Source organism: Typha latifolia, chromosome 2, assembly GCF_019914945.1.
Source record: "Typha latifolia isolate L0001 chromosome 2, TyphaL0001v2, whole genome shotgun sequence".
NCBI classification, from domain to species: Eukaryota; Viridiplantae; Streptophyta; class Magnoliopsida; order Poales; family Typhaceae; genus Typha; species Typha latifolia.
Window position 1 is genome coordinate 1,315,771 of NC_133087.1, and position 24,888 is coordinate 1,340,658.

Below are 24,888 nucleotides of genomic sequence, written 5' to 3' on the forward strand. Positions count from 1 at the left end.
AAAAATTGTAAAGAATTAGATAAGTTTTATAACACATCTAAATACTAAGATAAATATATATTTATCAAATATTCACGATCTAAAATTTAATATTATTTTAAATATATTAAAAATGTATTAAATTTTGTATAATTTTATTTCAAATGAGTATCTTTCAAATTTGACATCTGATTTACTCAAATATAATTAAAAAAAATTAATTTTAATTTAAATATAATTATAAGGGGGTAAAGTTACATAAATAGAGGTAAAACATAATTTAAAAAATTAAAAATATAATTTCCCCTCGTCATCGAAGTCGGCTTCCTCATCTCTTTGGCTCATCATCCTCCAAGTTGAGCAATATCCATGAAGATAATTGAAGACATTGGCATCATTCTCTCTGAATTTTAATCCTTCTCCCTTCCTCACATTTACCGTCAATGTAATCAGACGACGAATTGCCTTGTCGTTACTGGCCATTTAGGTGCTTCCATTCTTTTTGGAACTCCCATGCTTCCAGACAGTCTATTCTAAGGGCAGAAATAATCTCTTTAATAATGTTTCTTTTTAAGATTTTATGCCTTATAATTTCAGTATCTTACAAAAAAAACACATACACACTAGATAGGTGGCATACTGATGGATTCACACATACAAAGATCCCAATAATCTTCTGCTATGACAAAACGCCTGGATATTGCTCACGTCAAAATAGAAATCTGGAAGCACAGTCATGTGTGGTCGACCATCCGCAACTGTCTAGAGATACCCAATATAGATGAATGTATGGATTGCTACAATGACAAGGGAATTTGATCCTCATCTCAATTGGATCTGGGGGGAGCCACACCAAGGCAACCACCAAAACCTGCAATATGAGAACTGCCAGGTTATGACTTATGAACAATTATTTGATACTCCAACATCGCATCATCTCACATTGGATAAGACTTGACTAAAATCCAACCACCTGGCGCCAATTTTAATCTGAATCAAATGCTCCCCAAGCCACTCATCATCAAATCAAATAAATTGACATAAAATCATCAGAGAAGAACCAGCAACTAGAAGCCCATGCAGGAAGAAACAAATCGCCGAAAAGAATGTGCTTCTGAATGATAGTAAATGATGAACATTGGTTGAAGGAGGAATCATGTTACATTAGAACCAACAAACATGTAAAGATCATTACATCCTAAACCGACAGAAGCAAGAGGGTTTCTCATGTATTTAGCAATCATGCCTGACCAGAACAACCATGATTAACTGTTCCTTTCCAGCCGAATGGTTAGGAGCTTCCAGTTTTATCACCTTTCAATGCTCCAGAGGAGGAAGGTTCACCAGCAGAATCAGGAGAAGCAGCACCAGGCACTGGCTCTTTCTTCAAAGATGTTGGCATTCCTGAAATTTCCTGCACATTTCTTTCATACGTCAGTTCATAAGAGGGAAGATAAACCTTGGGACGTAATTAAAATGTTTCAATTTACTATACTCATTTACAAGATAGAGACTAACTTTTGTTATAACAAACAGCCTTCCTCAAAAGAAATACTGCAGCTTATTACTTTGTTTGAACTTTGAACCCTGGATTGATTGCCTATGTTTCTATTCTAACAAATGGTATCTTATATTTGAGCGATCACTGAGCAAGAAACATTGTGTATATATTCTGGGAAGTATATTATAGCAACAGTAAAAAAAGGGTGATCCCAATAACCTTGGGAAAAATATTAATCATTGAAAGGGAAAGAGTATAGTACATTTACCATGCATTTTTACACCATAATTTGATGCCTAGGAAATAGTTCGAATGAATCATCTGTTTTTTTTTCTTTCTTAATAGTTATGTTAACAGATCTCAATACCATAACATCTATTCTTTAATTGTAAATAAGTTCCAATGCATAATACTGTTGTCCTCCCTCTATATATTTTTATATGTATATGCAGTCTAAATGCATATATCATGTATTAACATATATACACAAAAGGAGAAGGGAAAAGTACCCTTTCAAAATAAAAGTACTGAATTTCTCCATTCAGAAAAGTCCATGTAAAATTATAACGGTATGAATTATGAAGTATGGACTTTTTCAAAGGGTTGAAATAAGCCTTTGCAATATAACAAGTGATTACTCTGAATCTGCCCACAGCATGAAAATACATGTAGAAACATGAAAATTCCAGAACTTGAGCACTCATTTTCTTCTGACTTCTGTACATCCTAAAAACCTCTAACTTTATATATATCTGATGGTTTTTCAAATTCATATATACAGTTAAATAACTTCATTTCTTATAACTGCTGTTGAGTTCTTGAAAAAGTGAATGTTGTCCAATGAATGTAATGCCACCAAAACTGGTCCACTGAACACAACAAAGATATGTGAAATGCTGGAAGCAATAGTGATACTTGAATCACCAGGCTAACTTGACAACACAAGTAGTAAGCAGCCAAACAAGTCACAACCATGTCGAGATTCTTAGAGAGATTGGAGCAATTCTTAAACTTTTTTTTATATTACAATCAGCAACAGATACCTCATGGTCCTTATCAAAACCAAAAGATGCATATCAAACATGTCCTAAGATGCAATATAACTTCTGATCTTTGTTAAAATACTCTTAGAAATAAATTGATTCTGCAATTCGATGCAATTTGTAGAGAGAGAGAGAGAGAGAGAGAGAGAGGGTGAGGGTGAAAAATAAAAATGATGGGGCAGAGAAAGGTTTACCTTCATAAGGTGCAACCTGAGATCAGTTGGTTGAACTCCCTCTCCAATGCACACCAAAACAAATGCCGTATAGTGAAAAAGAACATCCGCAGCAGCGTCCTTTCGCTGCTCAGTCTGCAGTCGTAGCTCAATAATTACATATTTCAGGGGAATCTTTGAACAGAAGAGGGAAAAATCTTTTCTTATTAATTTGAATAAATAATCTTAAAAATTACATAAATTTGCAAAGAAATTTTGGCTTATTAATACGACAACAACAGTGTAAAACCGAGCAAGTTCTTTGGGTATACTTTCCTAACTCTGAATTTAACATGTAAACTTCAAGATCAACAACTCTATGACGTATTATAAGATCTATATCTCTTCTCGTAGTTAAATTTTAAAGCACAGCAACAATTTACTTGCTTTCCAAGCTAGTTACGGAGAGAAGCCCAAATCCAAGTAAAACCTAATGAAACGAAACGTTCTACATCGATCTCACATCCATACAACATGTTTTGAGAAGAAGAACAGATTGGAATTACCTCGTAATCTTCCCAATTGAATTTTGTTGTCCGCTTCATCTTTCTCACAAATCAAATCTCCCGCAATTCTTGATCGTCCTCGCAAACACACCAATGCGGTTTCCTCGATATTACTCTCTCAATCTTGGATTAAAAGGCCACGCGTCAGTATATATACTCCTTTGGTACTAGAAATGATCGTTCATCGGACGGTCAAAAAAAGCTGGTCGAGTGCGCCTCACTTCGGGCTCAGTTCGTAAGGAATTTATTCAACGAAAATTACATTTTTACCTCAAGAGATTTCTTCAAAACTTAAAGTTACTCTCTCTTATGAATGTTTGTAATATCCAAGCTTGATGAATGAGAAATATTTGAGAGGAAAGGAGTGTTAAATTTACCAATTCTAATGAAAAATATCTATTTCTCCAATTAATTTTTTTTAGAAAATATTTCTCCAATTGATTATTTGTAAACTTTATAAAAAAAAAAGGCAAATTGCTCTTTGTGCATTTAAAATAATCTGTCAAATAATTGCAGATATATCAAGACCATAAAAAAATCGTGTGTCTCAAAAGGAAATTCAAAGATGTACATTTTACTCAATCATAGGGAGTTAAAATATTTTAATCCTCTTTATTAAAAAAAAAGATTTCACTTTATTCAATTTCCTTCGCAATATCTTTTATTCAGGATGCAGCTCCAACCTCGGTCGCTCACATTAGCTTTAGCAATCTAGATTGTTAGCTAACAAATCCATTAGCAGGAATAGATCATTAAGACGCGTTGAAAAAAAAAAATAAATAAAAAAAACTCATCCAAATTCATACACTATCATTCATCAGTGTCCTCTAGTACACGACCAGCTATATGTCATTACAAATTGTTAAGTTTGCAATCGTACACAAAATCAGTTCTGGCCGAATCGCTCTCTACTATGTTCTTGAGATGACCAAGAAAGCATTAGGCAGTCTTTTGAAGCAACTGCTCAATATCTCTCTCGAGTGGTAGTTGTATTCACTTGCTTCTTTTCATATCATATAACACACAAGCATCTGCAGCGGACTTCATCTGTAATCAAATTAAGAAAGAAAAATGACAGAGATGTTATGACCAAGGCTCCAGGAAGGGGGAAATTGGTTGATTCTGGCTCAAAGCTATTTCAGAAGTAATAATTACCTGTATAATGTTGATAACTTGTTTAATCCCCCACCCAAGCAGAGTTAGAGAGAATAGGAAAGAAAGAAGTGAATTCTGCTTCAAGGCAATGAGACAAACCTGGTATCAAGAAAAAGGTGGAGCTTAAAGAGATTTCTTTCATGTCTGGAAAGTGGAAACAAGTGAAAGGACGAGCAAAGAAGTAGAGGTTTACTTCAAGTAAACTTTCAGATTCCTTATCAGCAATAAAGTAAAGGATGATGTATAGAACCTGTAATGGCACCATAGTCATTAGTTTAAAATCTAAGTAATAAGAGATAGATTTCGATAGGATTAAGTACCTCAGACCCCACACAGCAAAAAGCCATGAATGGCCGATGCCCATAATATGCTTTCAAAAGCCAATTGCTCTTGTCCTTCACATCCTTGTGACTAGTTTTGCCAGATAGGAAAGAGCTACAGCAGCAAAGCATCATCACATCAGAACTTCTGCATAACTGGGTAAAATGTTAAGGATTTGTGGAGAATATTCTGAATTTGAATTATTTGTGAAAAAAGCTAGTAGAGATGACTCCCAAGATGTGTAGATTTAGCAATCAAAAGCCAGTTGCACAAGTTATACTTATTAGCCAATTCCCCTGCTTTCCGCATCACAAGGTAAATTTCAATATGACAAGTTAATTTTCCTATGAGACACTAAGCTTCCTCAAGGATCCAGAAATTTTTCTGAAAGGAGTACATAGAAAGGGATTACCAATACCAGTACATGAACAATACCTGTACATTTGCAACCAGTGGCTTGCAATATCCAATGCAAGCAATGACAAGAAAACCAGGCCAGGTCTAGAAAAAGAAAAAAAAAGAATAATATAATTGCAGATTTATTAGTTTAAACTGCAAAAAATGGCATTAATTACCTGTATAATTGTGAGAGAATTGTCAATAAGCAAGCTGTGCTGACTCTGAAGAATAGATGCATCAATAAAATGAGATGGGCAGTGGACATACTAAAAAGGCATAATTGAGTGATATTTTAGAGATTCCTCAAATAGCTTGTTAAAAGGGCACCTGTCTGTTACCATGTCCAGAACAGCTCCAAATGTTGATACTGGATCAGAAAATTAGAAAAACTCATTAGTTGCCATATATTAGCATATCACCATTAAATATTAATTAGTTATTTGAAGACTTGTGTCTAAATCCTTCTCTCTTAGGATGTTTAGGTTCTATAAATTCTCCATGCAGAAGTTTCTCTTCTACTTGGAGACCAATGAGGTTAGACAAAATGCAAGCAACGCAAAATTTCAACAAGAACATTTCAGTGCAGAAGGCTCTAAATGCAGTGTTTGTAAGATAAAAGATGCACATGTTTAGCAGATGTTGAGTAGAAAAGAAAATGTACTTGAAACTCTAAGATTTCTTAGGCAAATTATTGTGTTAGGTTCTAAATTTTTGAATTATTTTTTCACTTCCATGCACCTAATATGACAAAAAAATGAGTCTTAAAGGCTGAAAATAGAAGTATTTATACTCTAATTCTGATTAAATCACCTCTAGACATTAAAGATGCACCTAATAAGAGCAAATGGCTATCTAGTTTTCACTTACTTATTACCTTAGTGTTATAGTTCATGAAAGCATACTGTTGGGCAGAATGCTCTTTCCCAGTCGCTATATTGGAAGGTCTGCACCTCTGTGGTGGCTCAGCACTTTCCTTTCACTTCTTATGTAAATGGAAGAATTTTTCAGAGTTTATAGTCCACGAGAGGGAATTCATACCTTGATTGAACTTTCGTGCGAACCAGCCATCCAATCCATCCAAGAAGAAGCTGAAATACTCGAAGGATGCCACGAGAAATTGTAAGTGCAATGAGGTTAAAACTCCATATCTCAACTAAAACAGTGGCACTTACCTGAGGAAGTACAGAATGACAAAAATCCATTTCCTGGAATAGCAAACAGAAAATGCTACAAAGTTCATTATAATTCTTATATATCCTGCAGGTCACAGAGAAGTTAAGGAAAATAATTAGCCAAAAGGGTTGCACAGAACAATAAAAGTGGGTCCCAAGTGGCGTGCTTTCTAGAAGTATCTATCTTGGCAAGTTCCAAAACTAATATAAGAGAAGGATATTTCCTTTCTAAAAGTATTATTCTTTTTTAAAAAAATCTCACGAGCCTCAAGGTCCAGCACAAACTGAATGAATATCTACGTACTACAGTCACAAGAATAAATACCTGTAACTTTCTCACAAGCCTCAGACAAGGAAAATTTTCAAGTATTGTGATGATTAAAGAACGAAGTGTACTAAGTCATATCTATAATCTTACCAATAACATTGGGGATGTAAAGGTACACCGAAGGCACTTTCTGATGTGATGTCTGAGCCATGGCAGCTTGTCAACGAACTATAGTTAACTGCAGTCAGTCAAGATGAGAACTGTAAATTCAATCCTATTTATGTAGATTGACAGCCTTTCCCAAAGAAATTAATGTCACAATACAAGAAGACCATAGATATAAATAAGTGCGTCAATTTTTCATCATGACACATATACAACCAAGACAATATGGCAAATAATAATCAGGACACTGCTTCCAACATAAGTACAACCAAGACAATATGGCAAATAATAATCAGGACACTGCTTCCAACATAAGTAGCATTCTATAAAGCAGTTATCCAACGGTAAATACATATAGTAGTAATCAATGGCACATTTTTCAATAATAGTTCATTATAGAAGAATACATCCAAAACGAAAATTAACAATAATAATAATAATACAGCCTCTCCAATACAGCACAGCATAGAGAAATATTGACTTTCTATGCATACAGATTATGATGAAGACGGAATAACTTTTTGACTTTTAGTATAGTTTGTGATTATCCTTAATAAGTAAAGGAATCCTCCTACCACAACCTATAATAAGTAATAAAAATTGTGTTCGACATAACCCGCCCACATGGGGTTCATCATTTGGTGAAACATCGTAGTAAACCTCCATCCAAATATCAAAGAAGCATCATGATGTAATAAGATGGTAGCTCATCAACTACCCTAAAAGTTTAAGTTATTAAAAAATATTATTTTTATATTTTATATTCTAACACTCTCCCTCACTTCTAGGTTGAGATATTTTGAGAGCCCAAAAGGTGAAATTAATTTAAATGGATGGAGTTTATATTTTCAAGCAAAGATAAGAACGGCAAATTTTGAAACCATGACATATGACTCTGATACCACGTTAAATAACCAACTACTCTAAAAACTTAAAAGATATTAGAAAACGGTAGTTTTTATATCTTATATTCTTGCATAAGATACATATCCATAATTTTGCTTCAAATTTTCCTTTCTTTCTTTCCTTTTCTGATAACTATGCTCATGATCAACACGACCATATTACAAGATCGAAAATAACTATGATTTCATATATATATATCCATTTCAAACCAAAAGTAACCCTAGGGTTTGCAATTTCAAGTGCATCCCGCAATAACAGAGAAGCAGCTCAAAGCACATATTTAGAGAGGGATCTGTCCTTCTAAACCTTATCAAATCTACATTACCGACTCATTAAACCCATATACTTCTCAATCACAACTTGCAAATCCTCATTTCTAACAAGAATTAGAAACAAATCCAGCTTACAAGGAATCAATCAAAATTTCTACTTAAAACACGGATATATCATGTGCGTTTAACAAATCATCTACGCACTTGATGATTTCAAACCAAAACAAACACTCATAAAGCTACTAAAAGGCCATAAAATATGCGATTATTCAATACTTTTCTATCATTCCGATCGAGAAACGGAGTTGATACCAGTGCGGCTTAGCTCAGCGCGAGCTCGGCGGGGAGGCGTTTCTCTCAGCGGCGCGCGTCGAGGATTTCGCAGAGAAAGCTGGCATAGAGCACGGAATTATATCGGTGGCGAAGAGAAGGGGGTTTTTATAGGAATGGAATTATGGGAGGGAGTCAGGAGATGCTTGCTTGCAAGTGAAGGACTTAAGCCTTAATCACTAATTACTATAACTATATAAGTGATATTTTCTGGCCTTTTCTTTCTAATGGATAGAATAAAAGGAAATTTGTATAACATACTGCTTTTTAAAAAATTATAATTTATAATTTATTTTTTTATTATTTATAAATTGAGTCATATAATTTAGTAAATATGTGTAGAAAATATCCTAGCTTAAATTTTATAAAAATATTTTGTTAAGTATAAATATTTTATTTCTAAAATAACTTAAATGTTCTTGACTTAGTTGAAGGTATTTTTATAATTTTTAACTTAACCTAGATATTTGATTAAGTTAACTAACAGATCTAATAGAAATACATTTTCTGCACATATCAACTAAATTATACAACTCAATTTCTAAATAGATATAAGGTATAAATTATAATTTCGCTAAAAAATAAAATATGTAACTTTTCAAAAAAAAATAGAATATTACTTTTTATTTTATTTTTTTATTATATATATATATATATATATATATATATCTTAACAAAATTAACTACTACTACAAATGTTTTTTTTTATCATTCAAGAGCCCGAAGATTAGATGTGAGCTGTAATAAATAGTTAACATTTTTTGGATATATAGGCACTAAGGTCTATTCAATTTTAACCAATATACTAAACTATAAACTTCTAACCGTGTACGTCTCCTAAGCTATTACTCCAAACTAAACGCCGTTAAGATATTATTTTAAGCCATCGCGCTGTTGAGCTACTCCAAACCAATTGCACCATTGAGCTAAATTATTAGGCCAAGCCACCACCAAACACTAAACAAATTTTTCCGTAATAATTATTTAGAGTTAGAGTTGATCTTATAACATCTTATTATTCGGTGGCGAGTCACAGCACATTTGATGATATTATAAGAGAGTTAGTAAAATTGTCTAATTATCTAGTAAATAATTATTGACATTTTCATTGACATTGTTCTGAATTTTTGATAGGTAGAGACTATAAAATAGATAACCACATTTGTTCCTACATAATTGATAATATCATATTTGTATTAAAAATGTAGAATATATAACAAAAGTGTAATTCTATTAATACCCCTCTAAGCTAAGAATGAAATAACTTCATTAAATACACCCAACGCCAGAGCTAATTATTTGACCTTCCTTATTTATACTAGATCTAGGCACAATAGAGCAGCCTTCTTCAAACTGCCTAAATATAGGTTTATAATTGTCTCTTAAGGCTCATTGGAGAATTTATCTACCATGGGATCGAAGATATCCTTTGCAAAATGTTTGGATTAAATATATTTTATCCTCAACTGCTTTAATTTTGTTTTGTATATGCCTATTTTAATATAAATTTGTTACCATTTTGAATGAATTTCATTATACTTTCTAAACTTTTATTTAGTGCTACTACGTCTAACGTGAACTTCGAGAGAGATATAATTATTTAATAAAATAATATTATTCAAGTTATTATTATTATTTTCATTAATGGTGTTTATATTGTATAATTTAGTCAAAAATGTTAGGGAGACTTAATGATGCAAAATAAAATTCTAGAGATAAATAATTTTGGTCCAAAGTTGAAAGGATATAGAAGAAATTATATTTTATCTATATAGTTTCACTCGAGTCAATTTATGTTTTTATAATTATATTTAAACTAAAATTATTATAATACATTATATACTAAAGAAAAAATTGTAGAGAATTGAACGAGTAGAATTTTTTATATAATAAAAATATATATTTATTTTATATCTTTATTATTTGAAAGATGATTGATATTCTTTTAAATCGGTTGAAAAGCTTATTTAATTATTTTCGACAATTAAATATATTAAAAATATTAAAATGTAATATATTCTCAATTTTCCACTAGAGTCAAATATTGAAGGAAATACTTACACCTCTCTATATCTAAATGGTCAATGGGCTCTTTAAAAGGCGTGCATCCGTCACGCCGTGAGAAGCTTCGTTTTCGTGAATCTTCTTCTTCGCTCTTTGGCTTGTCTCAAGCAAACGAACTAAAAAGCATACGCCGTAAAGAGCATTTATTCCGTAGTTGTAACAGCGAGGGGTATAATCTCTCGTTATCCGTGTCCCTCATCGAATAACTAGTAACTCCCCTGATTGCGCGCCACGTAGTCGTATTCCTCCTGGGCATACGACTATTCGAGATCGTGGTGTCACTATTCATATTTCTTCTTATTCTAAAACATAAGGAATAAATTATAATTTTATTCTCTCTCTCTCTCTTATTCTTCTCTTCTCTTCTCTTCGACGGATGCGGAGGGTATGAAAGAGAAAAGGAAACCCGACTTCCGCGCCCCTCCTCTTCCCAATCCACGAATCAAAGAAACCATTTCCAACAACCTTCCCTTTTGCTATTTTCTCTTTTATTTTATTTTTAATTTCCAATTTCCTACTACATTTCTAATTCCCCATTCTCCGACTCCCATCCGGATCCAGCTCAAAAAAACTTGAAAAAAGAAAAAGGAAAAAGGAAAGAAAGAAAAGAAAGAAGTCATTCCTTTCCTCCCTTCCTCCTCCATCATCATCACCACCATCTTTTGCATCTTCTGGGAAATTAAGAGAGGAAGGGAGAGTTGGAGAGAAGATTGAAGGAATAAAATGCAGAATAATTTCTTGACAACTATCCGAAGCTTGAAACTTATCGAGGGATGCAAGGGCACCCAAGTCTACGCCTTCAACCCCTCCACGTCGTCGGCATCCTCCTCCTCCACCGGCGAGAAGCCCAATCTCCGACCGTCCATTTCGCTCCGGACCAAATCGCTCCACCATCCTCACCATCCATCGCCGTCCCTCCTCTTAGACTCCCTCCTCCCCTGCGGCCTCCCGAATGCGGACTTCGTCGACCCCGCCATCGACCCCGTCCTCCGACCCGTGGATCTCATCACCGCCCTCGCCTCCTCCTACCGCCGGCTCACCGCTGCGTCCGCCCAGCTCGGCGCCGACTTGTGCGATCTCTACCTCGAGCAGACCGCGGTCCTCCGCCCCATCGCTGACACCAAGCTCCTCCGCCGCGCTATCCGCGCCGCACGTGTGCACGCCACCGACGCCCACAGCCGAGTCGTGCTCTCCGCTTGGCTCCGATTCGAGCGGCGCGAGGACGAGCTCGATCCGTCTCCTTCGCCTTCTCCCCTCTCTTCCTGCTCTCCCACATCCCCTTCCCTTGAATGCCCTAAGGCAACCCTGACCATCTCTTCCGGCCCTAATAACTTCTGCCTTTGCCGACTCGAGGATGCGGAACCGGGCCCTAGCAAAGAGTCCGATGACCATGATGACGACGGCGAAGAAGAAGGCGACGTCTGGTTCTGCATCGCTGACGAGGAGATCTCCTGTGTCCGCTCCTGCATTGCCGCGTTGTCGAAGCCGCTCAGCACTCTCCTCTACGGCGGCTTCGCCGAAGCCCGAAGAGAACGAATTAGCTTCTCCCACAACGGAATCTCGTCACGCGGGATGCGCGCTGTCGACGTTTATAGCCGGAAGGGAAAGCTCGACGATTTCCCACCGGATGTTATCTTGGAGCTCTTGGTTTTCTCCAATAAGTTTTGCTGTGAGGGATTAAAGGCGGCCTGTGATGCAAAGTTAGCATCTTTGGTGCGTTCCACCGAGGATGCACTCCTCCTCATAGACCATGGCCTGGAGGAGACGGCGTACCTCCTCGTCGCTGCGTGCTTGCAGGCGTTTCTCCGTGATCTCCCAAAGTCGCTTGCAGACCAGGATGTCATGAGGTTTCTTTGCAGCCCGGAGGGGCGGGAGCGGCTTTCGGCTGCTGGACACGCATCTTTTGTGCTTTATCATTTCCTTAGTCAGGTTGCAATGGAAGAAGACATTACATCGAACACCACGGTGATGCTTTTGGAGAGGATGGGAGAGTGCGCTGCCACGGGGTGGCAGAAGCAGCTGGCTTTGCACCAATTGGGTTGTGTAATGCTTGAGAGAGGCGAGTATAAGGATGCGCAGAAATGGTTTGAGGAGGCTGCTGCCGAAGGCCACGTGTATTCGCTCGTCGGAGTTGCGAGAGCCAAGTTTAAGAGGGGACACAAGTACTCGGCTTACAAGCTGATGAATAGCCTCATCGATGAGTATGAACCTGCGGGTTGGATGTACCAGGAGAGATCTCTGTATTGCATTGGAAAGGAGAAGATGGCGGATCTTAAGTTGGCGACTGAGCTGGATCCAACGCTCATATACCCTTACAAGTACCGGGCGATCGCACTGTTGGAGGATGACAAGATTGGTGCAGCCATTACAGAGATTAATAAGATCCTTGGGTTCAAGGTGTCCACTGATTGCCTTGAGCTCAGGGCTTGGTTCTACTTGGCATTAGATGACTACGAGGGGGCATTGCAGGATATCCGAGCACTCATGACATTGGATCCCAATTATATGGTGTTCCATGGGAAGGTGCATGGCGATCATTTGATTGAGCTTCTTCGGCAGCATGTGCAGCAGTGGGACATGGCGGATTGCTGGATGCAGCTCTATGACCGGTGGTCCGCTGTAGATGATATTGGTTCTCTTGCAGTGGTGCATCAGATGCTGGCAAAAGAGGCTGGGAACAGCAGCTTGCGCTTTCGTCAATCGCTCCTCCTGTTGAGGTAATCATTTACTATGATCTCATTTCAAGAGCACCTTTGATCTCCCCTGCTTATCAGTGTTCTGGCTTCCGTTGCTTCCTTGTTGGTGCCGCTACTTATAGTCAGGAAATATAAGCAACTTTTTGTTAAAATTCTAAAACCTCAGGTTCTTTTGGCTTCGATCAGGATATTTAATTTCAGTACTGTTTCTTGTTACAAAAAGACTAATTATATGCATCTATGTGATTACCCCTTTCATGTTTTGTTTCCACTCTGAGATGGAAACTATTTTGTTGCATGAATAAGATATAATTATTTTACGCAAGGCAGGTGATTGTGTACGATCCCAGAAAGTCCAAGACTGCTCATGTTCCTAATTCTTTTCTATATTTTGTATTATTCTTACCATTTTTTTCCTTCTAATTATCTGTGAACTAATTAGAACAATTAAGCATTATAAATATGCCTGTTTATCGTCTACATTCTACTTCATATTGCCATAAAGTTTTATTATTTGTAACTATTAAGTTTTCCAGAAATTATATAGCATTCCCCTGCATTAATTTCGCAGCCTAATTTTCTGCAAACAAATTTAGTTGCTTTTTTTTTTTCGTGAACTTTTATTGATTGAAACTTGTTGAAAGACAAACCATGTCTTGAAGTTAACTGAATAAGTGTTCACACAATTTGTTTATTATATTTTGTAGCTGACCTAATACGCTGGAAGAACACGTTTTTTCCTTCTTTCACTTAGGTTAAATTGTCAGAAGGCTGCAATGCGCAGTTTGCGATTGGCCCGGAATAACTCAATACATGAGCACGAAAGGCTTGTCTATGAGGGATGGATTTTGTATGACACTGGTCATCGTGAAGAAGCATTAACCAAGGCTGAGGAATCAATTGCTATTCAGAGGTCATTTGAAGCATTTTTCCTAAAAGCATATGCACTGGCAGATTCAAGTCTTGATCACCAATCTTCATCTTTTGTGATTCAACTGCTGGAACAGGCCAATAGCTGTGCTTCAGATAACCTTCGGAAAGGGCAAGTACGTGCTTAGTGTCAATTCTTCTTCCAGAATACTTTCTTTGTGTAGTCCTGTTTCCATCTTTTGTTCTTTCCACTTATATTTGGATTCCTAACCAGGCGCATAATAATATGGGAAGCATATATGTGGATTGTGATATGTTGGATGAAGCTGCAGAATGCTACTTGAAGGCACTAGGGATAAAACACACACGTGCACATCAGGGTCTGGCACGTGTTTACTACCTTAAGAATCAGAAGAAATCTGCCTATGATGAGATGACAAAACTGATTGAGAAGGCAAAAAATAATGCATCAGCCTATGAAAAACGTTCCGAATACTGTGACCGTGACATGGCGAGGAGTGATCTCAATATGGCAACGAGGTTAGATCCAATGAGGACTTACCCATATAGATACAGGGCAGCTGGTGAGTCTACTTATCATTTCATGACTTTCCAGTTAAATGAATTGTATAATGGATTCTTACTTTCTGTGAGAAATGTGAAAACATCTAGGATAGGCGGTTAGTTTTTCTATGCATATTTGCCTGGAGTGTTATCTGATTCTATGGAAATTTTCTGTCCTCATCTTTATCAAATATCTGCTCTTCCACTAAAATTTAACATACTACAGTGATTATATGTTCTACAGGGTGAAATTCCCTGTTCTTTTTCAGATTCTACATGTTGGAAAAAACATGTCCTTGCTTTGCTTGGTGAAAGATATTCTTGCCTGTTTTCTTTTTTATGTTTATATGTGAATCTTGTCATGCTCCTTTCTATTTTCATGTCTCTTTTTACATTTGTTCTACTCAATAATTCTATTCCTTTTATTTGTCCTCATGATGAATTATTGGTCTATTATTAGATACATCTATTAAGAAGTTTTCTACGACAATTACTCTTGATGCATTATTGACCTATTAATTGATACATCTAGTAAGAATCTACTGCAATTACTAGTTTGTTACCCAACTTTTTAAGCCTAGGAAGTACTACAGATCTTTCCCCTTCAATCTTTTCATTATGCACATGCATTTGTCTAACAAATTTCCTACTTCAAAGGAATCTTTCGACATTAGGTTTAAGTATTATGTTCTTTTGGTGGACATATATCTAAACTTCAACCATACTCTCATTATAGGCATATGTAGTTTCTATGAGATTAATGAAGGAGAACTAATTATTGTGCCTTATCATGGAAACACAATTTCGGTGATTTTATCTCGGCAGGTTCATGTAATCTGATTGAACGGCCTGCATACTTTTGCTACTGATGTATAGGTGCCCCAGGGAAAGGGGCTCCACATTTTGTCGCACATGCCTGGTTAGAGAAACTGATGATAAAATTGCAGAATAGCTTGTTTTGGCCAAACTTGATGTACCATAATGGCTTAATCATTTACAAGGAAAGAGAAGCTTGTGTCTTCAGGTTCTATTGATGAATTGCATAATACAGTCAGTTTGTTATGCTTCATCGAGATCTGAAAATGTGTTTATGTCTCAACTGAGTACTCTTACTATGTTTAGTTCGGTTTTCTTTAAAACATAATTTTTATCTCTTAAGTTGAAGCTAGATATTAGTCTCAGTAATTTCTATTTCAAATATTTGAGAGGAGATACGACTGTCCATCTGAAGCATGTTTTGCTCGTTTTGTATATATTTTGCATTGGATGAGAATGTTTACATCTGAAATTTATCTCATGTCCAGTTCTGATGGATGACCATAAGGAAGAGGAAGCAATCAATGAGCTCTCACGGGCAATAGCTTTCAAGCCAGACCTCCAGCTGCTTCACCTACGTGCAGCGTTCTATGATTCAATGGGGGACACAGCAGCAACCCTTCGAGATTGTGAAGCAGCACTCTGTCTTGATTCCACACATGGTGATACACTTGAACTATACAATAAAGCTTGTGGACAAGCTGAACCACAAAGCTAGTAAAAGCTTGTCAGTTTTGCTTCATGAGCTGCATTCGCAGATAAACACATATTTTTTCCAAAACATCAAAGAGGGTAGGCATTGAAGAAAAACCGAGGCAAAGACGGAAGCAGACAATGCAGTGTGTATATACTCATAAAAGGTTTACGAGGAAGCATGATGTTGGATGCACTCTTTTGAAGACAGATGCTGCAAAGATGTGTATAACTGAGAGATAATTAATGGAAGGCAGCAACGAAGTGATGAACTGTTCTTTAGGCTCATCTATGTATTTCTTTTTCTTTTTCTTTTTTCTTTTCTTTTTTTTTTCAATTTCACCACTGCTTTGGAATATTACTGTTTATAAAATTTTCCATGACACAAGAGAGGGCAAAGATATTATTTTCCCTGAATGTACTGAGCCTCCTACCTTTCTATTTCTACATATACATACAGATAGAGGCATACTGTACTTTGTTGGCTAAGCACTGTGCAACCTGGGTACTTTTATGATGAATAGAATTAGTGTGAATGATTCACACTGTTGCACCATAACCTGAACTGATCATTCCATTCAGTGCAATAGCTGCTGAGTTGAATTTTGCAATGTCTAGTACTGCATGGATTGCCATGCAGAAAACTGGGTTGAATTTTTGCAGATGGAAGTTGATAGTGATTACTTTCTTACTAGTATTATTACAGGAGCCAGTGGCTTCATTTTTTATCATAGCATGTCAATTTCCATCTCCATATTGCTAATGTCAATGTAGAAGGATTCACTTCATGCAACTCCTTTTAATATATTTTTTTTAAATGAAAAAGCTCTTTAGTTTTTACTCAGTTAACTCTTTAGTTTAGATGAAGGGAAAAATTTTAAATTGCAACTTTATTTTAGTATCTCATGAAAATATTGGGGTTCCTACAAAGTTTTCTTCTTGACTCGGATTCGGATCTGGTCCTTATACCCGATAAACCTACTGGCCTTCAATTCGGCCCACTTATACAAACCTTAGGCGGTCTATTATAGGGCTCGACTTGGGTCCCTAGCCACGTGCGACGTCTCACAATTCGAAAATTAGGGTTTTGCGGTTCTCGCACCGACACCCTCCCGCTTCTCCGACCAAATCGAAAACCCTTTATAAAACTCCACCCAACCCGTGCTTCCGACCTTCCTCCTCCCTTCTTTTTGAGCCCTAAGCGAGATCGATAACTCGAGCGGCGAGCGATTCGGATACTTAGATCGCTTGTTTCTTTGATTCGTGGGAGGAGGGGTTTGGAAGTCCGTCGGCTGCTTCGAATCCGAGGTATTGGTCCTCGAATCTTTTATCTGTACTTTCCTTTTTCTTTTCTCTAGATTCGAGGTTGTAGCTGGGTTTTATTCGATGATAAAGCTGTCGCTCGAGCATTTAGAGTTAATGGTGTTGTTCCAGCGCCGATCTAGGGTTACCGCAGTAGTCACTAGGTGATTTGCTGTTTCATTTCTTCTTTGGAGATATTAACGGTCATTGGCTCCGTTGGGTGTCGATTTCTGGTGTTCCGCTGCGAGATGAGTTTAGGGTTTTAGTATGCGTTTGGTGATGTTTTTGTTTATTGATTACTATAGCACTTTCCGGCATATAGATTAACATTGGGCAGAGTAGTTGTTCTTGCGTTGTAATTTTGGTGGTTTTATTCTAGTTGTGATAACTGGCATTCCGGTTATATCTTGTTATTTTCACAGTAAAAGTAGGTATATTTTGGACTATTTAAGATCTCACGTAGAATAGGAGCTTCTCTTGGTTGTGCGGCTGAGCTATTTTTCTTCATATAATCTTTTATAATCTGAATTATCCTCTTTTTATTCGTGAGCATGCAGTGTCCCTTTTTGTTATGGGAATATTGTGACTATATTGTTGGCTGTCGATATTGTATATCATAGTGATTGGACTGTTGAGCTGCTTTATGAAACAGGATGTAGCACTAATACTGAAAGATAAATCTAATTTACAAAATTTCTTCTTAAATTCAGTTTTCTTGTATGCTTTGCGATCAACTTTCTAGAAAAATCTGCTATTGATAATTGTGAAGTCTTCATATTGGCTGATTTAACTGATCTCTTCTTGGTATCTGGTCTTTCAAGGCCCTTGAATTTGGAAGAAATCATACATATGTACCTTGGATAGTGTATACAGACTTATATTTATTTTGTTTTTCTAGAAATGAGTTCCTTTGTCTTGTGCCTTTACAAAACTTTTCTGTTTTCTCCTTTTCTTTTTAAATGTAAATTGATTTTTGGTTCTATGCATGTTTTGCAGTGTTTTCAATATGGCTATGGAGATCACGGAGGTACTGTTAGCTGCTCAGTCTCCTGATGGTCAGACTCGTACTGTTGCAGAAGGAAACCTCAAGCAGTTTCAGGAGCAGAATCTCCCCTATTACCTCCTCTCCTTATCAGTTGAGCTGTCAAATGACCACAAACCTCCTGAATCCCGAAGACTTGCTGGTCTTATCCTAAAAAATTCTTTAGATGCAAAAGATTCTGTTAGGAAAGAAGAATTAACCCAGCAATGGGTCAGTGTAGATCCTATGATCAAGGTTCAGATCAAGGAATCCTTGTTGAGGACCCTTGGTTCATCTGTGTCTGAAGCACGGCATACCTCATCTCAAGCTATTGCCAAGGTTGCATCAATTGAGATCCCTCGAAGGGAATGGCAGGAGCTCATTGCGAAGTTGCTAAACAACATGACACAGCAAGATGCACCTGCATCCTTAAAACAGGCAACCCTGGAAACACTGGGATATGTCTGCGAGGAGATATCTCCTCAGGACTTGGAGCAAGATCAAGTAAATGCTGTTCTTACTGCTGTGGTGCAGGGAATGAATCAGATGGAGCACAGCCCGGAAGTCCGTCTTGCTGCTGTTAGAGCTTTGTATAATGCCCTTGATTTTGCTCAAACTAACTTTGAGAACGAACTGGAGAGGAATTTTATAATGAAGGTTGTGTGCGAAACTGCCATATCTAAAGAGATGGAGATTAGACAGGCAGCTTATGAGTGCCTTGTTTCTATAGCCTCCACATATTATGAGCTTTTAGAGCCTTATATGCAGACTTTATTTAATTTAACTGCGAGTGCTGTGAGGGGAGACGAGGAGCCAGTGGCACTTCAAGCTATTGAGTTTTGGAGTACAATCTGTGACGAAGAGATTGAAATACAAGAAGAATACGAAGGATCCGATGATGGCAGCTCTTCTCTTCAGTTTCGATTTATTGAAAAGGCTCTTCCTTCTCTTGTACCGATGCTGTTAGAAACATTGTTAAAGCAAGAGGAAGATCAAGACCAAGATGATGGTGTCTGGAATCTTTCTATGGCTGGTGGGACTTGCCTTGGACTCATTGCAAGGACTGTTGGGGATGCAGTAGTGCCTCTTGTGATGCCTTTTGTGGAGGCCAATATAACAAAGTCTGACTGGCGCAGCCGCGAGGCAGCCACCTTTGCATTTGGCTCTATTCTTGAAGGTCCTTCTTTTGAAAAGCTTGCACCCCTAGTTCATGCTGGATTGGATTTCTTGCTTAATGCAATGAAAGACCAAAATAGTCATGTTAAGGACACTACAGCCTGGACTCTTGGTAGGATATTTGAGCTCCTTCACTCTCCAACTAGTGCCCATCCGGTAATAACTAGTGCTAATCTTCCTCGTATCATGTCTGTATTGTTGGAGAGTATTAGAGATGTCCCTAATGTGGCTGAGAAAGTCTGTGGGGCGATTTATTCTCTTGCCCAGGGCTATGAATATGCTGAGTCGAGTTCATCACTACTCACACCTTATCTTGGTGATATCATTTCAGCTCTCCTTTCTGCTGCTGATCGTGCTGACAGCGATAATTCTAGGCTTCGAGCTTCTGCATATGAAACATTGAACGAGGTGGTCAGATGCAGCAGCATACCCGAGACTTCAAATATGATTGCCCAATTATTGCATGAAATCTTGAACAGATTAAGCCAGACGCTGGATATCCAAATTATTTCCTCTGATGACAGAGAAAAGCAAAGCGATTTGCAAGCTTTGCTTTGTGGTGTTATTCAAGTTATTGTTCAGAAATTGAGCAACTCAGATGCAAAAGCTGTAATTGTGCAGTCTGCTGATCAGATGATGATCTTATTTCTCAAAGTTTTTGCTTGTCGTAGTTCTACCGTGCATGAAGAAGCAATGCTTGCAATTGGTGCTCTTGCTTATGCTACAGGTGCAGAGTTTGCCAAGTACATGTCAGAGTTCTACAAGTATCTAGAGATGGGCTTACAGAATTTTGAGGAGTATCAGGTCTGCTCTATCTCTGTTGGTGTGATTGGTGATATATGTCGTGCCTTGGATGAGAAGGTGCTTCCCTTCTGCGATGGTATCATGAGTGCTCTTCTCAAGGATCTCTCAAATTCATTGCTTCATCGGTCCGTTAAACCTCCGATATTTTCCTGCTTTGGGGATATTGCTCTTGCAATCGGGGAGCATTTTGAGAAATATGTTCCTTATGCTATTCCTATGCTGCAAGGAGCTGCAGAACTTTGCTCTCGTTTGGACATCAGTGATGAGGATATGCTGGATTATGGGAACCAACTTAGACGAGGCATATTTGAGGCTTGGTCTGGGATACTCCAGGGATTCAAAAGTGCAAAAGCCGAACTGTTGATGCCCTATGCAAGCCATCTCCTGCAGTTCACAGAAGCTGTATTTAGAGACAAAAGCAGGTGGGTATCGCATATAGTTCCTAATTTCCAGTTATATGCTGTAGATGTGAATTCTCATGATATATTTTGTATTTATGTTTTTCTAGAGATGACGGAGTGACTAAAGCTGCAGTTGCTGTGATGGGGGATCTTGCGGACACACTTGGTCCAAACACAAAAGTGTTGTTTAAGGACTGTACTTTCCATGTCGATTTCCTGGGAGAGTGCTTTCAGTCGAACGATGACCAATTGAAGGAGACTGCAACTTGGACCCAAGGAATGATCAAGCGAGTCTTGGTCTCATAAATGAAGTTTTTTCCCCCTTTGCAGTAAAATGCGGTTTGTGTTTCTTGTCATGCCAGTTTATTATTTTGTAGGTCCAAAGGAGTCAAAAGGCGCTCTGTTTAGTAATGTATCATAGGATGTTGTGTCTTTAGTTTCTGTTTTTATTTTTGGATCTGTAGAGTGGCAGAGATTTGCCATTTTCGGGGAACTGCGGTCCATGAACTCATATTAGTAAATGCATCCACTTGTCTGTGGTGATTTGTCATTTTGTCATTTGAACATTTCCTCTGTTTTTTTTTTTAATTTTAATTTTTTTTTGTTTAGAAAGGAAAAGAACTAGTTTTCAACGCCCTTGAGATCTAATTTTTTCTGGACGAGAAACAAGTTTTCTTGTGGAAGAAGTGAGATCTAATATTTTCTTTGATGTATTCCTTGATGAATAATCTAATCCCATCAGTGGTGAATGGTGATTTGGAGTATCCATAAAGCTTACATGACTGGAAATAGCACTCAGATTATTATTCACCTCCTCCATGGTGGCAAAAAGCAGAGCACGGCAAATCTAATAAACCAGCGGCACTGGAAGAACAGTTTGGAAAATTGGTATTATTCCTCTCTTCTTATGGAAGGCAGCAAGAAACACCACAAGGCCAGAGCTTTCCTTCAACATGTAAAAGGCTGCTGCACTGACTAGCCCAACTCTAAGTTGCTTCTCTTCTTAGTCAAGTTTTTTAAAACCTGAGCAAAGGTTGGGTTGGTTATTTACCTATAAACCTCGTCCAATCTGAGCCTACCAAGAAAAATAAAAGTTTTTCTTTATATATATATATATATATGTATCCCTCAAAAGTTGCTTATTTGTTTCTCTATCTCTCTAAATTTTTTATTTATGTGAATACCCTTTAAAACCTAATAGTTTGCATAGAGCTTTCTGATAACTACATGTTAAAATCTGAAGTATTTAATAGATAAAACAACAAAAAGCAATGTATTTATTATTGGTTTCCATATGTATCTATATAAAATTTTATTTTTATTAAAAAGTTATTCATATAAAAATCAAGTTTTTTGAAAAATATTTATATAAATATCAATTTTAGAAATATATATGATATTTTAGAAGAGTATATGTATAAATAAAAAAAAAACTAAAAATAAAACCAAGAGTTACTATAGGTTGAACTCCATAACCCTTTTGTACAGCTAAAAAATTTATTTTATTTTTCAATTAATAGAGAGGTCGTCGGTTTATCATACAGTAAACATAAATATTAGATCTCTTTAATATATAAGTTAAATATATGAGCCAAGAAATAAATAATATACAACTGACTAAAGAAGACACACATATACAATCTATCTTATTATTTTTTTCACAAAATTTACAATACGCTTAAACTCATAATCTCATGCATCGTATAGGTATACTCCTATCACTGCACTGCAACAGCCAACAGGGGTCTTCAAATTCAATATACGAACAACAAATTTATAATGTTGTTTAGGCTCCAACCAAACTAGGGGTTGCTTTCGTTTCGGAGCTGCTACCATCATTCTTGCTATCTATTTTCTAGTTCATAGTAGCTGGGACCAGTAAACCCTCTCTCTCTCACCACTGCAACCGTATCAAAGAGGCAATCGACCAACGAGAACAACCTTCACGTGCCTCTCTCTCTCTCTCTCTCTCTCTATATATATATACACATATATATATCTAATCGTTTCTAACGGTGGACTGTCAGACGCGGAAATTGACAACCCATCCACCTTTACGTGTTTGGCCTAAACGAACATAGCAACATTATGAAATCTAAAGACCCATCCACCAGACAATGTTTTCTCCATTAATTGGGTCCTCGGATGTATCCAATTATGCAACATCTCGACGCTAAACAAATTAAATCTTAGATTATATTTGAATGATTGGGTATAGAAAAATCTATAAATAAGAAATTTCTTTTTTATACAGAAGCATTGCATGCATATATTTTGAGATTATTATACCTTAATTTCTTTTTTGTGTGGAAAGATTAGCTTAATTTTTCAAAGGTCCAAAATGATAACCTTATCCATAGGCACAGATCAAGTTTAGGTTTATCTTATATTTCACTTCTTGTTTCATTAGCATGCGAAGAAATATTGCCCCTGACCCTTTTCACGCTCTTCTATCATGACGTATTATTGCACATCTCGGAAATGCTGCCTCGCCTAATCTATAATAATATCTTCGTCGTAAAGAAAACAAAACTAAAAAAAGGGATTATTCTGCAAAGTCTCTATTATGTCCAAATCACCACAAATTACATACGAGAAATATAATAAGGACTCAAAACTCCAAACTATATCTCCTCCTCCTCTCATAAGAAATCAAATCTTAAAAAGAAATATTAAAAAAGAAAAGAAAAGAAAAAACTCGAGAAATTGAAACTTGCAAATCGAATTAACCATTGAACGCAGCATTTCAGCTCGTCTCGGTTCCTCTCGCGAATACTTCTATCGTATCGTATGAAGAAGTATACCTTTTTCTAGTCCCTGATGGATCACCGCCGCTAAGAATTGATCGCTTCCCTACGATCTTGATCAGACGGCGCGAGTCGATCCGTAGCACTCCGTGCACCGCACGAGACCGTTCTCGTTGCACCACGCGCAGCTACGGAATCCGGCGCTCTTCTCGCTGTAGCACTTGTGGCTCCCGCTGCAACCGCCGCAGAGGACGAAGCCAACGCCGCCGCAGGCGTCGCAGACGCCGGCGGAGGGCGGCGCGCCGTCGACGAACTTCTTGAGCTCGCCGCTCTCGTGAAGGTGGAGGACCTCCTCGGCGCCGCCGATGTACCGGCCGCCGATGAAAACCTGGGGAAGCGCGAGGTGCTGCTTCCTGCCGAGGATGCCCTTCAGCTCGGCAAGGAACTGGGAGTCCATGGAGAGATCTCGCTCGTCGACGGCGACGCGAAGGCCGCGGAGGAGGGATCGGACGGCGCGGCAGTCCTCGAAGGTCTTGCGGACGACGCGGAGGGATGTGAAATAGACGACGATCCGCTTCTCCTCGGGGTGCGACGAGGAGAAAGACCGCCACGATTTGAGCGCCGAGGCGGCGGAGCGGACTCGGTGGAGGAGAGGCGGCCTCGGCGACGTGCTCGGGCTCGGGCTCGGGCTCGGGCTGGCGCTGGCGCTGGCGCTTCTGCTCGGGGTGAAGTCGGCGTCGTCTTTGACGAGTTCGCCGAGATCTTTAAGGGACGAGGATGGGCAGCGAGGAAGCCGAGGTGCGGCGGCGGCGGCGGCGGCGTCGTTGCCGCGAGGGGTTCTTCCCCACGGCGGCCACATCAACGCGACTCCCGATGAGACGGAGAGATTGAAAAACAAAAAAAAAAAAGCGAGATTGGAGAGACAAGGAGGAGATGGGAGGAGAAAGAAGAGAATAGGAGGAGGGGATAAAATTTTGGGGGTCCTAAATTTATCCAAGGGAGTAGTTCTTCTATGGTTCCTCTTATGCTAATTTTGGGGGGAATAAGAGGGGAAGCTATTCGAGTGGGTCGGTTAAGGTTGTTGGAGAAGAGGGAAGAAGAATTGGGGATGTATGGATGGGATTCCTCTTCCTATTTCCTACTAGTAATGTTTTATTCGACCACTACATTGGTAATTAATTACTTACTTACTAACTAACTGAAGCTATTATATCTAATTAAATATTTATTGAAATTAATTTTCAAGTGAAAGGAGGAATTAGTTTGATAATATTAGTATGTGATAGGAACCTTACAATGAGTCGATCAACATCATGCGTGATCTACATGCTTGCTCTTTTCCGGCATGGTGTAGAGCAATGATGACTAGATTATTCTTCGATTGCATAATTAAAATGGAATCCAATTACAAAATAATAATAATAATAATAATAATAATAATAATAATAAAGAATGGATTATTTTTCTCCAGTGCACGCAGGAGCTAACACGTGTATCCGATATAT

General features: G+C 37.9%; 5 protein-coding genes across 7 annotated transcripts; 2 read left to right on the forward strand and 3 right to left on the reverse strand.

The window, feature by feature from the left end:
- Positions 1-186: 186 nt before the first annotated feature.
- LOC140782654 (uncharacterized) lies at positions 187-3,388 on the reverse strand. Its single transcript, XM_073129349.1, has 4 exons — positions 3,242-3,388; positions 2,718-2,831; positions 1,294-1,393; positions 187-850 (listed from the first exon to the last, which is right to left on the reverse strand). The coding sequence occupies exons 1-4, from the start codon at positions 3,278-3,280 to the stop codon at positions 807-809; spliced, it is 297 nt and encodes a 98-aa protein (XP_072985450.1). The 5' UTR covers positions 3,281-3,388; the 3' UTR covers positions 187-806.
- Positions 3,389-4,007: 619 nt separating this feature from the next.
- On the reverse strand, positions 4,008-8,396 carry LOC140782655 (probable CDP-diacylglycerol--inositol 3-phosphatidyltransferase 2). Of its 3 annotated transcripts, XM_073129350.1 has the most exons (11): positions 8,212-8,396; positions 6,707-6,794; positions 6,289-6,373; positions 6,155-6,204; positions 5,444-5,483; positions 5,293-5,337; positions 5,153-5,218; positions 4,717-4,831; positions 4,590-4,646; positions 4,397-4,495; positions 4,008-4,288 (listed from the first exon to the last, which is right to left on the reverse strand). In XM_073129350.1, the coding sequence occupies exons 2-11, from the start codon at positions 6,765-6,767 to the stop codon at positions 4,235-4,237; spliced, it is 672 nt and encodes a 223-aa protein (XP_072985451.1). In that variant the 5' UTR covers positions 6,768-6,794; positions 8,212-8,396; the 3' UTR covers positions 4,008-4,234. The 3 variants fall into 3 exon arrangements, with proteins under 3 accessions (XP_072985451.1, XP_072985452.1, XP_072985453.1); XM_073129351.1 differs by lacking the exon at positions 4,397-4,495 and having other exon boundaries at positions 4,496-4,646; XM_073129352.1 differs by lacking the exons at positions 4,008-4,288; positions 4,397-4,495 and adding an exon at positions 4,365-4,396 and having other exon boundaries at positions 4,496-4,646.
- A 2,277-nt stretch (positions 8,397-10,673) lies between these two features.
- On the forward strand, positions 10,674-16,421 carry LOC140782176 (ethylene-overproduction protein 1-like). The gene is made up of 4 exons (XM_073128620.1): positions 10,674-13,010; positions 13,744-14,035; positions 14,134-14,443; positions 15,728-16,421. The coding sequence occupies exons 1-4, from the start codon at positions 11,017-11,019 to the stop codon at positions 15,955-15,957; spliced, it is 2,826 nt and encodes a 941-aa protein (XP_072984721.1). The 5' UTR covers positions 10,674-11,016; the 3' UTR covers positions 15,958-16,421.
- Positions 16,422-16,986: 565 nt separating this feature from the next.
- Positions 16,987-21,194, forward strand: LOC140782695 (importin subunit beta-1-like). Its single transcript, XM_073129413.1, has 3 exons — positions 16,987-17,240; positions 18,231-20,657; positions 20,744-21,194. Exons 2-3 carry the CDS (start codon positions 18,241-18,243, stop codon positions 20,940-20,942), a joined length of 2,616 nt encoding a protein of 871 aa, XP_072985514.1. The 5' UTR covers positions 16,987-17,240; positions 18,231-18,240; the 3' UTR covers positions 20,943-21,194.
- Positions 21,195-23,169: 1,975 nt separating this feature from the next.
- LOC140782144 (uncharacterized protein At5g39865) lies at positions 23,170-24,665 on the reverse strand. The gene has a single exon (XM_073128560.1). It carries the CDS (start codon positions 24,240-24,242, stop codon positions 23,502-23,504), a length of 741 nt encoding a protein of 246 aa, XP_072984661.1. The 5' UTR covers positions 24,243-24,665; the 3' UTR covers positions 23,170-23,501.
- Between the last annotated feature and the right edge of the window lie 223 nt (positions 24,666-24,888).

Bases quoted from the DNA above. Each gene is read 5' to 3' on its own strand.
- LOC140782654 (XM_073129349.1), bottom strand. From the start codon at position 3,280: ATGAAGCGGACAACAAAATTCAATTGGGAAGATTACGAG. The intron at 2,832-3,241 runs GTAATTCCAATC...CTACGACTGCAG, and splicing joins TCAATTGGGAAGATTACGAG to ACTGAGCAGCGAAAGGACGC. The intron at 851-1,293 runs GTGATAAAACTG...CTCATATTGCAG, and splicing joins CTCCTCTGGAGCATTGAAAG to GTTTTGGTGGTTGCCTTGGT.
- LOC140782655 (XM_073129350.1), bottom strand. From the start codon at position 6,767: ATGGCTCAGACATCACATCAGAAAGTGCCTTCGGTGTACCTTTACATC. The intron at 6,374-6,706 runs GTAAGATTATAG...TGTGACCTGCAG, and splicing joins TTACATCCCCAATGTTATTG to GATATATAAGAATTATAATG. The intron at 4,289-4,396 runs GTAATTATTACT...ATTTGATTACAG, and splicing joins AAGTTATCAACATTATACAG to ATGAAGTCCGCTGCAGATGC.
- LOC140782176 (XM_073128620.1), top strand. From the start codon at position 11,017: ATGCAGAATAATTTCTTGACAACTATCCGAAGCTTGAAACTTATCGAG. The intron at 13,011-13,743 runs GTAATCATTTAC...TCTTTCACTTAG, and splicing joins CAATCGCTCCTCCTGTTGAG to GTTAAATTGTCAGAAGGCTG. The intron at 14,444-15,727 runs GTGAGTCTACTT...TCTCATGTCCAG, and splicing joins ATATAGATACAGGGCAGCTG to TTCTGATGGATGACCATAAG.
- LOC140782695 (XM_073129413.1), top strand. From the start codon at position 18,241: ATGGCTATGGAGATCACGGAGGTACTGTTAGCTGCTCAGTCTCCTGAT. The intron at 20,658-20,743 runs GTGGGTATCGCA...ATGTTTTTCTAG, and splicing joins GTATTTAGAGACAAAAGCAG to AGATGACGGAGTGACTAAAG.
- LOC140782144 (XM_073128560.1), bottom strand. From the start codon at position 24,242: ATGTGGCCGCCGTGGGGAAGAACCCCTCGCGGCAACGACGCCGCCGCC.